Consider the following 13,928-nt stretch of genomic DNA (forward strand, 5'->3'; position numbering starts at 1 on the left):
CATGGTTTAGTGGGCATGGTGGTGTTGGGCTGACAGACTTGATGATCTCAGAGGTCTTTTCCAACCTTAATGATTCTATGATTCTAACTAAATGCAAGCATCAAGTAACCAATGAAATCATGTTATATTGTGGAGATTCCATAGATTCTGTCTGTTCAGTTTCAGATTCAAGTGAAAGTTCAAGCTAAACTATTATGGAAAGCTAAAGGCTACACTTATGGAAATGATAAAACCTTTGGATAGACTTAAAATTATTATTTTGTGTCTTCCTCTTCCTAGTTGCTTTTTTAGAAATCTTGAATCATAGAATGAATCATAGAACAGTTCAGGTTGGAACGCACCTTAAAGATCATCCAGTTCCAACCCCCTCGCTATGGTCAGGGACACCCTCCACCAGACTAGGTTGCCCAAAGCCCCATCCAACCTGTGGTTGAACACTCCCAGGGAGGGCACAGCCACAGCTTCTCTGCGCAACCTGTGCCAGTGTCTCACCACCCTCACAGCAAAGAAAAAACAAACAAAAATAGGAAATGGGTATTTCAAAATTGATATGAAGATGACTTTTTACGCCCAAAAGCTTCTCCAGAGCTCAGTTAGTTTAATGAAAGGTATTACTTCTCATTTAAAACCTTCCCTCACATCAGCCTCAAATCATTAGGATTATAGTAACAACATTACTGCTACCTACAATTGCTTTAACATAGTTTTGGGGCTACAGAAATACTTTAGAAACAGTGAGTTATATAGGACATTTTACTTATTAAATTGCCTTATCCCCCTCCCCAGTTAGTTACTGGTTATTTGATTATTTATTCAGTTAAATTCCTGTGTTATTCTTATTTTTGTCTGTATTTTGTAATCACAGTATGTAATTTGGTCTCCAGTTAATTGTAATTGTTGAAGAGATACTCATTCTTTTTACTCCAATAAGCTACACAGGCCACTCTCATTTGACAGTTTAATCATGACTATCAGTCACATCTATGTTATTGTCAACTGCAATTATAAGCTAAAGAAATTACTCTCTCCCTAAACCTCTTGATAAGAAATGTGCTGCTTTGAAAAAATGAGGTGGGGTATTGAAACATGTCACAAAGTTCTTTTTAACTGAGAAAAAACAACCGTATTTCATGTGTAATCAAATCTTTTCCTATGTGTACTTTATTGTATCTATATATGCTTGAGTTTTCTTGGACTTTTTTTTTTTGGTCAATCTGAGCTCTTTGCTCTTTTCCAAAAAACATTCACTTTTGTTTTCCTTTTTTATCACATTTGACCAGTCTACTACCTCTTTTACCCTGTTTCCCTTTTCCTTCACGGGTGTACGTGTACGTTTCATTTCTCTTTCCCTGCTATACTTTTGGAGCTCATCTATACAGCCCATGCTAAGTCTCAGCATATTCTGCAGAAGAAACAACACGGCTACAAGCTTTTTTAGAGAATACTGTCTTGATCAACAGACATTTGCCCTGTATACTGAATTTTTTGTTGGAAAAACTATATTGGTCATCAAGTGCTTTTTTCACTTAGCTCGCACAAATTATGAGCCCAAATACAACTTCACACTCTCTTTGCAGACTTTCAGCTCTCCCTCTAAGAAGATCTTCAGGTACGTCTATCATAGTGTTGCTCCCCACTCACCACCCTGTAGATATAGTCAGCTTTCTACTCACACTAACAGCATGAGAACAGAGGACACCTGACCTCTGGGGCACCAAAAATCAAAGCTCTTAAGAAAACCATATTCAAGTCCACTTCATTTTGCTGTAATGTTACATAAAACAAGCTGCCTGAGAGCTTTCAGTGTGTATTCAGAAGAAAAGATTTACTGCTGAGAAAAAGACTAAAGGAAACCAAAGTGCTCTGTGCATTGTTTAAATTAACTGCATTAACATGCATTGTGCGTGTCTCGTATGATTTATGTCCAGTTCTGCACAAATGGAAATCTTAAGGATAAATATAGCCTCTGTATGAAAAGACTGCTTCTCTTTTTCAAAATAATTTACAGTTCCTACACTGAATGTGCTATCAGACCAAACTTAAAGCTCTCAAAGATTTCACCACTTTCTTTAATCAAAGAAAAGCTAACATTACCACTCAAAGCTTAGTCAAGTTGATTAGATTTCTAGTGAATTCGATGATAATTCTTTAAGTTCATAGAAGTGATTCTATGGTAAAAGCCTCAGCAGCCTCTGAACACTAAAAGCATCTATTAAAGAAAAAAATATTCCCAAGCAGAACAAGAAGCAGCTGTCTATTCACTTAAATCACAAACTGATCAAAAACTATTTTCTGTGTAGTCAGGTGTGCTACAACAGTTGCAAGCCCATCAGCACAGCACTATACATTATCTTCACTTGTTCTCAATCCTCAAGCAAAGTCAGCATTGCTGCTGTGAAGCTGACAGTGTGACAGAGGTGGGGCCATCCACACTTGGTGTAATTGCCATGAACCTGATGAGACTATGGAAGTGAAACTTTCAGATCCATCTATTTCTTTTTTGTTTCGAGATATTAAAAATGCTATCTGTGCAATGGTGTGTTATCTTTTCACTGAGCTACAAAAGTCAAGGTGGAAAATAATAACCTACTTCCCAACTTGGAAGGTAATTGGCTATTAACAAAGAATTCTATCTTGTCATCTTGCTGCTCTCGAAAAAGCACCAGAGTTCCTTCCTGGAGTAGAGATTCCCTTTCACCAAATCGATAATCTCATTTTAGTTTGGACACACTGACACGTGCATGGCCATGGAAAAAATATAAGTGCTAAATTTTACACAATTCAGAACCTCTGTCAACTGTGTTGCTGACTTCCTGGTAAAAGCGTTTTTGGGTTGCAGTCCTTTAGGACTTAATGCAAAGGCCAAATGTTTCAAATAAGTGCAACAGAAAGCATCATTCCAAGTTTGCAGCTAATTGACCAATCTAGAGGTTACAGGCTCACTGAGCCCAGCATGGACTCACTAGAGTCTCCTACCATTAAAACAATAATAGCATGGGAAAGAAATGATAACATAGTAGGAAGTCTGTCTAACTGTTAAGGGCACAACATGAATCAAGGAAACAACAGCTAAAATGACCCAGAATGGAAAACATCTGAAAGGCGTACACAACCACAATACCCTTAAGGATCTGTACTTTGTGATGATGATGAGCCAAAAAACAGAGACTGCTATGAAAGAATGGCATTAATCTGATAACCCTGGCATGAGTCTAGCAACTGTTGGCAGGTGTGTAACTTCAAGTTCAGTTTCTCTGGTTCTGTGTATATTCTGGGTTTATGCTAAGCAAAAGCACACCTATACACATATAGGTAAACACACATATGCCTGTTTTTCTTCTGCTCCACTTGTCACTCCTTATTCTTCTGATGATATATTTCCCTGCAATGTGGCATTACATTTGCAGAAACAGAAAGCCTACTATGTTACTCTGGCAGATAAGAAGTCTGTACTCTGACAGAAATATTTAGAAAAGCAGCAGAAGTGGCAGCCTTGTCATTTTGTCAGCATTGTCTTGGGTTAATTCCTTTCTCCAATGAAATCAAAACCAGCCTTCCCTAAGATTTTCAGAACTAAAAATAAATCTGTGAAAAACTCTCAAATAGCTATCAGAAAATTCCATATTATAAATGGACACATTCTCTTCATAGATGAAATCTGTATTTTGACCATAGCCTGATGTATTGAAGCTTGTTAGTCAGTTCAGCCACGCTGAAACAGTCAAAATTCCGTCTTCACCCACTAACGTCTCAGAATTGTTGTACGTTAAGCGGCATGGCTGTGATATAATCTGTCAGTCAAAGAACTGCTTTGACAATTGTATTTTCATACAACTTCCACACCATCCTTAACCATCACTGACGTACCTGTCAATTACTCGATTTGGGAATTAACAGTTACCATCACTGGCACAAACATGTGCACAGCTCATTCCATGTCCAGAAACAAGTGCTACTTTTCTTGAGTCCCTTTTTCAAACATCATTGGTCATCATTCAGCACTGCTCTCCACCAAATCAAATTTGAATCTTATTTTTTGGAAAAACTGTAGAAACCAATTGAAAAATAGAACCTCACCTGCCTATTAACTGCCAAAAGATGGCCAGAGACTCAGCATGTCAGAGTCATCTTATGCCATTAATAAATATGACAATTAACTTTAATTTTCCTGTATTTACCTGTAACTATCTGAAAGATCAGCTTAGTCAGAGAACAGTGTAAATTCAAAATGTCACTACAGTCTTACATCTTACACAACACCTGCATGAAGTCCATTCTTAATTAAAGAGCTTTAAGGGGCTGCAGAATAAATTCACAAGGATTACATTAATAAATATCCTCAGAAGATACAAAAGGACAGAAGATAAGTATCAGATTAAAAAATGTGGTTATCAGATTGAAAAACAGATCAGTCCTTAAACTAAACAGTAAGTAGCTGGAGCCACTTCTTCCTAGATTGCTAGCTGACATCAACCTGGTTTTCTCAAAATTCATGGCAATACAGCTTTTACCTTGTATGCTGCTACAAAGTACAGATCCCATTACTTCAGTGACCAAGGCTGCCTTTGCTCCCCACAATGGCCAGTGAGCATGAAGTATTTAAGTTCACATCAGTTCTGCTTTAGAAAATAGCCTGAAGAAAGTTATCACATGTATTTAGCTGAACTGAAAAGATAATCAGTTGAACAATTCTGGCGATGACAAAAATGTTTACTTGCTTGTCCCAGTAAGAATTTTGCTTGTTTAATCTATAATAGTCCAGCTTGAGCAAGCTCAGGATTCACTCTTTGAAGGGAGGAACAGTGCAAAACTTCATGTTTCCTTCGGCTAATCTGTTCCATCACCTTTCTCCAACTCTGTTCCAAGGCAGCTCAGCCACATTATCACAATCCTCAGCAGCCTCAGAATATCCACTTAACGGCATCTATTACCTGTGCTGTTACATTATAGCAACTCTTCTCTGTGCTTCCTAACATTTCACCCAGTCTGTCCATCTGTCATTTTCTAAGCTCAGAGTAGGTTTTGGGTTTTTTTCGTTTGTCTTGCAAAAGATATAGCTGCAAAGTTAGTCCCAGAAGTTTGACACAAAAAATTAATAACACCTCCTTCCATCTTTCTTGTTTTCCTGGAGAGTTTAACTAGGCTTGCAGTTTTAGGTGAACCTTTAAGTGAGAAAGATGCAATTTGAAAAATCTTGCATATAAAAGACATCAGAGAGATAAATGTATAAGTTGGCTAAACAAAATACACAACTTTTTAAACTGCCTAAAAAAATTACACTTTTTATTTTTGCCACTTGTTATTTATTCCTAACATATCACATACTTTTAACTTTTATCCTCTTAATGCATTATGAAACTAGGTATAAAAAAAGCATCCAAAAATTAAAACATCATTAATGCGCTATAGAGACTGTCAGAACAAACATGCACACATTCAAAGAGAAAAATTGTAACAGGCTTGTTATAGTGACATGTAGTTATTTCACCTCTAATATCTTTTTTTTATTACTCCCCCTCTCCTCCCTCCTCCTTTTTTCTTTCCTTCATAAATTATTGATATTTGCTCCAGGAAGTTTAACACCGTACAAAAAGTTAACAGCGATCCTAGCTTTAGGTATTGCTCGTCTTGCATAGCTGAGGATTTTTCTCTAAGCATTTCAGATGTAAATGTAATGGAATATAAATGTATGAGCTCACACCACAGATAAAATTCATCCTCTTGCTTATCTTGAGGTACCTGGTTTAAGCTACTCATTTGGGCTTCCTGCACAATCACTGGTAAAAGGCATGTATCTTCAGAAGAACAGCCTGCAAAACTCTCCCTCTCCATCAACACACAGCTGGCTCAGACACCATGTTTAACTTTCAAAGTTCAGTTTAGGTGAAATTAATCCCAGCTGGAAAACCCCATAGGCTCATACACTTGACTACATATTTAAAAGTGTATTTGTGGTTAACAAAGGTGGACTACACTCATAGCCAGAGAAAATTAACTTGCTGAGTTACACAGCTGCCAACAAGAATTATAAAGAATGGCTGGTTCACAAAACAGAATTCATGCAGATTTACCTAGTCTTTTTTCTTCTTTTAAAACAAATAGAAAAAAAAGCTGTTCTCCAAGTAAACAAGAAAAAAAGTCTTCAGTACCCTTTAACAGGCAAAATATCTGTTTAACGGGTAAATAACAGACAGATTTGAGTAAAACTTGTTAAAACAAGAGCGATGAAACTGAAACTGTAAGACAAACTGTTTTGTGGAAGGCAGATTAAAAACGTCTACCTTAGCATTTAAGTAATTCCATAAACAGTTTATGAACATTGAAAAGAAACATACCTGGCATCAGTTCAGCAGTAGGGAATATCTTCTCCTGCTTCATTTTACTTTCATGCAGAAGTTCTTCTTTGGTTATTGGAAGATCTAGAACATCTTGAATAATCTGTGCCGCCTCTAGGGCTTTTTTACCCATGACCAAGGATTTCACATCCCAGGTATAGGACTTTCCATAACGCCCACAGATCTCTTCAAACACTACCGTATAGAGACGCTCGGTATCTGCCAAATAATAATAATAACAAAAAAAGATTAAAACCATGTACAGCCAGCTGAGCAGCCAGTCGTACAAGGAGGGCCACATAAATGGTGACAGAGTGAACTGCCAGGAGCCAGAGGGCATATCAAAGTGGACAAAACTGCCTCCCTTTATTTGCAGAGGGGAAGCCAGTCTCCAAGATCCCCTCAGAGGTACCTAAGGTTTTTCAAGCTGTCACTTCTGTGTTAAGAAAAGGTTACTGAGGTTCACAACAAAGAACTATCTGGACCTGCTCTTTCATCACCTTTCTTTACTGTACAAGTTAGCAAGTAGTGCCTTAATCAAAATACACAATTTATTCTTCGCATGACAAAGAAGAGGAGGGAAGGAAATATGGTACTTGGGGGATGTCATTACGTATTCCATGTAAATTAAAAAAAGATTTAATTATTTAAGAGTGTCTTTGAACGGAAGCTTCGCAGTGCCTTCAAAGACACTACAGTCATTATTATAGTGCTGCTGGCACCTCTGCATTTACATGTGATTACTCAAGCAGAACACACTCACTTGTATTTCCAGGGGGTTTCTGCCAAGAGTAAACTCCAGGCTGAATGTTGCCAGTAAAACTATCAGCTTCTATGTCAAAGGCGATTTTAGATTTTAAACTATTTTTTTTTAATACAAACAAACAATCCTTCCTGTCTTTCCCCTCAGACAAATCTTTGAAAGAGAAGGTCAATAACATTTACTTTAAAACACGGAAGAAAAGTCCTTTCAAGTCTTTGCTTCATTTCAGCAAGATCTTAAACAGTGGCTTTTCTACCATTCTGTCTTTTTAAGTAGCCTCCTTTGAAATGCCAGCTACTGCTGTTAACCATGCTTTAATTTCCTTCTCATGCATATCTTTGCTTTCTGTAACTCTAAAGGAATGTTTATTATTATCACTTTAGCAACGAAAGACAAAAGCAAGGAAAGGAAGTAGTTGCTCTTATGAGATTTCTTTAGAGAAATTAGAGACTTCACTTATCAACATGTCCTTTGCCATGTAAAAATACTTTTTATAGCAGTAATAAAATAGTGAAATTATTCATGCAGACATTGCCTCACTTTCTGAATATATAAGTAGTATGTAACAGAGTTTAAACTTCAAGGTTTAACATAGCTAATATGCAAAAGACTGAAGAAAGCAGAGCAAAGTCCAATGACTACAATATACGTGGAGACTTTCACTGCAGTCTGACAAATGCTTACTGCTTAACCACAGTAATCTGCTTGTCCTGAGGTCAGCAGATGATTCCAATCTGAAATCAAATGAGATTCATAGAGGCCGTTTCCCATGGTAGCACCTACCATCATGTGAACACACAGCTGTGCAGAAGACACGCTCTGCTGCCTGCCAGAGTGCTCTTCTCCACGTTTCCCTTCGGTAACTAGAAGGGACACTAAGCCAAAAGATCAGCTAAATGCCCAACGTACTTATCGGGGCAGCAGACCCCTCTCCCCACAGACACGACATGCTCTTAGCTTGTTTGATTACACAAGTGAACCAATTCATCAAATATCTGTATAAGTGAGGATATGAGTATCAAACAGTGGTATATTCACCACATTTCCAAACAGTATGTGGACTATCACAGGGTTTAGGAAACAGCGCCGCAAAGATAAAACCCCCAGAACTACCCACAAACTTGCACGATCCTGCTGGTGGTTTTGGTATGCATGAAAAAGAGTTGGAAACCAATGGCCTCTGAACAGCAAACTTAGAATGGAACAAGGAACAGCCTCTCAACCCAAAGAATAACTCAAGATATTACTATCCACAGTTTATCAATTACAGCTCTGTCTCAAAAAAAAAAAAAAAAAAAAAAGAAGAAATAACACATTATGACATACTACTGAAACATAAAAATGCAACAGCGTTACGAAAACCAGTCACTGAGGGAGCAACAGACTATGCCACTGAATAAAGCATGGTATATAATTAATTCCCCATTCTTTTTCTATCATTACCACTTCTTCCAGCGGGAAATTCAGACTTTTCCCTTAAGATAGCAGCAAACAAGACAGACAAAAGCAGTACAAGCAATGCAAAAGACTAGTGACCATACAACTGTCACTGGAACAGGTCTAAAATCTAAAAAATTAGTTTAAACCACCCTGAACCACTGAAGAATTATAGATGAAGGCTCCTGAGTTAGCAAAACAATCAGAAAAAAAGGAAAGAATTTGAATTCTTTCAAATAAATGAACTTTACTAGATAATTATCTTGCAATTTGTGGCAAAAGGTCAGTCTTGGAGTTCCCTCCCAACATCCTTCCATTCACACTTTCAGTACTGTGAAAGTTAGTTTAAAAATGCATGACTATGGTTATCCATGATGGCTAAGTGGAGAAAAAAAACCCAGCAGTTTAACAGCTGACCTCAAAATCCCTTACAGCAGCTTAGCAAGAGTGGGGATGAGGAAGGCAGGCAACAGAAATTACTTTTTGCACAATAGCCTAAGTGTTACAGCACTAGTCCAGAAAATTACACTCAGCCTCTCAATCTACCCCAAGGGCCTGAGCCTACTTCTCTTAACATCCCATGAGATTTTTTTAATGCTATTATGCTATATACATACATATAACATATAAACCATTTATATGGTTGTGTATATATATAAAGCATATAAACATCTATTTTTATATATATATACACACACATATATGTTGTGTGAGCGTCTGTATATATAGTACTGTGTTTTAAAGGCAAAAGGTGCCTTTAAAAGAGTAAAACTCAGATAAGCGCTAGCCTGTGAATACGAATGAAACTGGAGCCTTCTGACTTAAGGGCTTATTAAAGGGATGTCGGTTCAAACCCCTTAGCAAAGATGGCCCTCTGAGGGGATGAGGAACAGGAACGTTCTATTCTTTGCTGTAATATTCCCCCTGTTCCTTCCATATGAACTTGCTTATGAAGAAAAATTAAATGTGAATTTATCACCTTAAAGAGTCACCCACTTCAGTCACGGGAGGAAACAAGCACTGCTTCTATGCATGCTCAATGAAAATATTTGAGCCATGCCTAAATTTCAAGGCACGTGGTGCTCATGTACCCAACCAAGCGCAGTGAACCTAAATGCAGTCTGGCCCACCCAACTAAAGGAAATGCTGCTGTAGTATTCATGTCTTGTACCTTTCAACTGATCTACTCTCACAACCAGTACCATTTAAGTTCATCTTATTGATACCTGGAGGTTAGAGGAAGGTAAAGCCTCTATTAAAACAAATAGTAAGCACCAAATAATGCCTACTTCAAAATCATAAGCCAGTTATAAAGCGCAAGTTATCCGGTAAACCATTTTACATGATTGATAAACTGTAACATCCAAAGATAAAGAAAAAATAATGGCTATAATTGCTGAAAAATTAAAATTACTGCTTCCAAGTAATGATTTGCACTTAGTACTTAAAAAATTCACTGAAATGATCCATTATTCATTTAGTAGGGAGCAGGTAGAAGTCTGTTCTGGAGCTTTAATTTTTGCAAATCTGTTTCTTTTTTCTCTGTTGTACTAGAATATTAATATAAGTAACTTCAAGATACATAAATATGCGACATGGTGATTACTTCACTAAGTCCAGAGAAACACACTGGCTAACTCACTCAAAGTGCTGTGAGCCTGTTTGTCCTTCTCTAATATGAGACAATCTACCACGAATTCAAGTTATTGCTAACAGACTTAAAAAGAAACTAAGTTTGGTGCCCAAAAAACAATAGCAGCACAGAACTGTTCCCAAATGAGTATCACATATTTGCCCCTCTGGGCTTGTATTACCGGGACAATTTTTCAATGGCAGCTACAGAGGAAGTCAACTCTCGTTATATATGCACAGAAACATTTTACTTCTATGGGGAGAGGAAGAAGCTTCTGAACAAATCCAAAAGGCTTTTAGTTTACATTAATACAGCAGACATATCTTAATGCTATCTTGCATTTGCATATGCACCTTATCCTTCTTTTTAATGCCACAGGGAAGTGAAAGGAACAGTCCACAAATACACCATGCAAACACTCTTCTGATGTGGAGCTGTAAACAAATACTCCACCATCAATACAAAATAGCACATGAAAAAGTAGAGAAGTCTGTATTTCAACTCCAGAGCATGAGGGAATCCAACTTTGAAACAGCAGACAATATATATGACTTAATTCAAAACATTCTAAAACTGTACTTATTAAACATAAACTATGTGACAACATCTCATTAGTTTAAAAATAGAAAAGCTGTTGATTCATAGAAACTGCCTGATACCTTTTTTCTAGGCATTCATGTAGGCCCTTAACCATTAAAAACAGAACTATGCAAACAGCAATTGATGTGGTGCCTACACAATCCCGCTTGTTGGGCTGAAACTTATAGCTAACAGAGACGTAGCTCCTTAAAATGTATATGACAAGGTTCAAGTCAGGTAACAGTCACACTGTCATTAGCATATGAGCTACTATAACCAGGCAACAGTATTATACAAGGACTGTGCTCATCCAGAGGAGCAATTACTACCTCTGCGAGGAACAGCTTACAGCATGTTCACAAGGAAGTCAGCTTTTCACGAAGCAGGTATCTCTTCTTCTCTATACATTGCTGACAATGCATGGCAGCAGTTCACTGGCCTGAGGAATGCAAAACAGGTTTAAAATGTGGTTTTGAAATGAGATGTTCCAAGGCACTTGGATAAAACTACCATACAACACATGAAATCAAAAGGGTCACTATGTTATCAAAGTCAGCAGAAGAATAACCAAATATATATTAATTTAGATTGTGGTGGGTTGACCCTGGCCAGATACCAGGTGCCCACCAAAGCTGCTCTATCACTCCCCCTCCTCAGCTGGACAGGGGAGAGAAAATATAATGGAAGGCTCGTGGGTCAAGATAAGGACTGGGAGATCACTCAGCAATTACTGTCACGGGCAAAACAGACTCATCTTGGGGAAATTAACTTCATTTATTATCAATCAAATCAGAGTAGGATAATGAGAAAAACAAATCATAAAACATCTTCCCCCAACCCCTCCCTTCTTCCTGGCCTCTACTTTACTCCCAATTTCTCTACCTCCTCCCCCATCAGAGGCACAGGGGGATGGGGAATGGGGAATGGGGGCTGCTGTCAGTTCATCACGTGGTCTCTGCTGCTCCCTCCTCCTCAGGGGGAGGACTCCTCACAATCTTTCTCTGCTCCAACATGGGGTCCCTCCCACAGAAGACAGTCCTCCATGAACTTCCCCAATGTGAGTCCGTCCCGCGGCCTGTAGTTCTCCACAAACTGCTCCAGCGTGGGTCCCTTGCACAGGGTGCAGGAACAGACTGCTCCAACGTGATTCCCCTGTAGGGTCACAAGTCCTGCCAGAAAACCTGCTCAGGCATGGGCTTCCCACAGGGTCACAACCTCTTTCAAGCATCCACCTGCTCCACCATGGACCTCCATGGGTGCAGGACACAACCTGCCTCACCATGGTCTTCACCACGGCCTGCAGAGGAATCTCTGCTCCGGTGCCTGGAGCACCTCCTCCCCCTCCTTCGTCACTGACCTTGGTGTCTGCAGGGCTGTTTCTCTCACCTATTCTCACTCCTCTCTCCAGCTGCAGTTGCTGTTGCACAGTAACTTTTTCCTATTTTTAAATACATTATCCCAGAGGTGCTACCACGGTCGCTGATGGGCTCGGCCTTGGACAGCAGCAGGTCTGTCTTGAAGTCGGCTGGCACTGGCTCTGTTGGACATGGCGGGGAAGCTTCTTGCAGCTTCTCACAGAAGCCACCCCTGCAGCCCCCCTGCTTCCAAAACCTTGCCGCATAAACCAAATACAAAGATATACTCTCTCCAAGAAGAGCTATAAGAAAAGAAACATAACCTTCCCTGAACAGACATCCCAGAGCTGTTCTGTTTCATCCGCAACCTAAAGCAGCAACAATGGAAAAAAGCATAGTCAAAAGAAGGAGGATTGGGGGGGGGGGTGTGGGTGTGAGTGTGTGTGTGTGTGTGTGTGTGTCAAAAAAACCCTTTATTACTCCCTCAACAAATCCCCAACAAAATGACACCAAAAAAAGAACTCTCTTCAGCACACCACAGTTCACTTCTAATACCAATTTCCTTATTCTCAGAAAGCTTTTGCGTGCCCAGGAGACTATATATACAAAAAGACTTATGTGAGCTGCTAATTCAAGATGTTTGACTTTCAGTGTTACATGTTTCTAAATTACTTTCTATAATACTGTCCAAAAAGTCAGTTTCCTAAACAGTGGAAACATTTCAAAAGACAGAATGACTGTAATAGAAAAGAAAAACATTATTTTTCCAGTGTGGCCTTGGACAATGTTCTAAGCTTAATTGCAGCACTGTGTCAAACATACTACCACAGAGGAAGTGTAAAGAACTACACATTAATAAAGCTAATCTCTTCCATCCACTCAAGAGTGCCTAAAATTTTTGAAGTAAATCTGCTGATGGAGTAATTTCTCTGTGGTCGTAACACTAAGAGGAGAAAACCAAACATCATCAATGTGCTTGATTTTTCCAAGAGCAAGGACATTCCATCATGGCTGATCGCCTACAGTCAAGAGGAAAGTGTCAGAAATACTACAAGATCTGATCACAGTATCTCTTTAATAGCTGTATACCAATAACTCATAATCCTAACTAGAATCTAAAATACAAAAAAGAATCAGACCTTTGAGATTCATGAGGCAACTGTGATACGGCAAACTGAAAACTATGTTTTATGAGCTATAATCACTGATTGTTTGAAAACTGCAGATGGAACCTGAAAACCATGGTATAGATACCAATTTAAGGGACTCCCAACATCACATGATAAGTGTGAATTTCTACCCAGGCAAGTCAGAGGTTACTCTGAAGTCGCATGACCACAGCCCTCACTTCCCATGTGGGGCTGAGGATCAGAGTAGATGGCTATTCTCACAGAGCACTGAAAAACCTCACATGGTGACAGCGAGAGTTGTCCTACCTCCAGACTCAGAAGTAAGCTGGAGGCAGGTCCTAACTGATTCCTACGTGAAACACAGTCTGCAGCCCAGAGCAGAACCACTCAATGCTAGTGGACTATCACAACTACGGTACACAAGCTCTTTTGTTTCCTAACACCATCAGTAGAAGCACAGAACTAGTGCTGTAGACTGTAATTTGTGTAGGCTATAATCAGCTTGCGTATAATTGGCAAGGTGAAACACAAACTTATACTTGGCCATAGAAGCTTTTAACTAAGCTCCACTGAGCCCAGTGAGACACAGGTACCTAAACCATAGAAAAGGTTTGGGTTGGAAGGGACCTTTAAAGATCACCTAGTCCAACTCCCCTGCCACAGGCAGGAACATCTTTCACCAGATCACGTTGTACA

The 13,928-nt window shown here is 39.0% G+C and overlaps 1 protein-coding gene across 1 annotated transcript in view; it reads right to left on the reverse strand.

Moving 5' to 3' along the window:
• PUDP (pseudouridine 5'-phosphatase) overlaps window positions 1-13,928 on the reverse strand; it is a 67,487-nt gene that overhangs the window by 37,082 nt on the left and 16,477 nt on the right. The window contains exon 2 of the mRNA XM_086480682.1: window positions 6,336-6,554. Coding sequence (XP_086336808.1) covers window positions 6,336-6,554 — 219 coding nt within the window. The remainder of the gene's footprint in view (window positions 1-6,335; window positions 6,555-13,928) is intronic.

Source organism: Leptosomus discolor, chromosome 1 (genome assembly GCF_034619465.1).
Source record: "Leptosomus discolor isolate bLepDis1 chromosome 1, bLepDis1.hap2, whole genome shotgun sequence".
Lineage (NCBI taxonomy): Eukaryota > Metazoa > Chordata > Aves > Leptosomiformes > Leptosomidae > Leptosomus > Leptosomus discolor.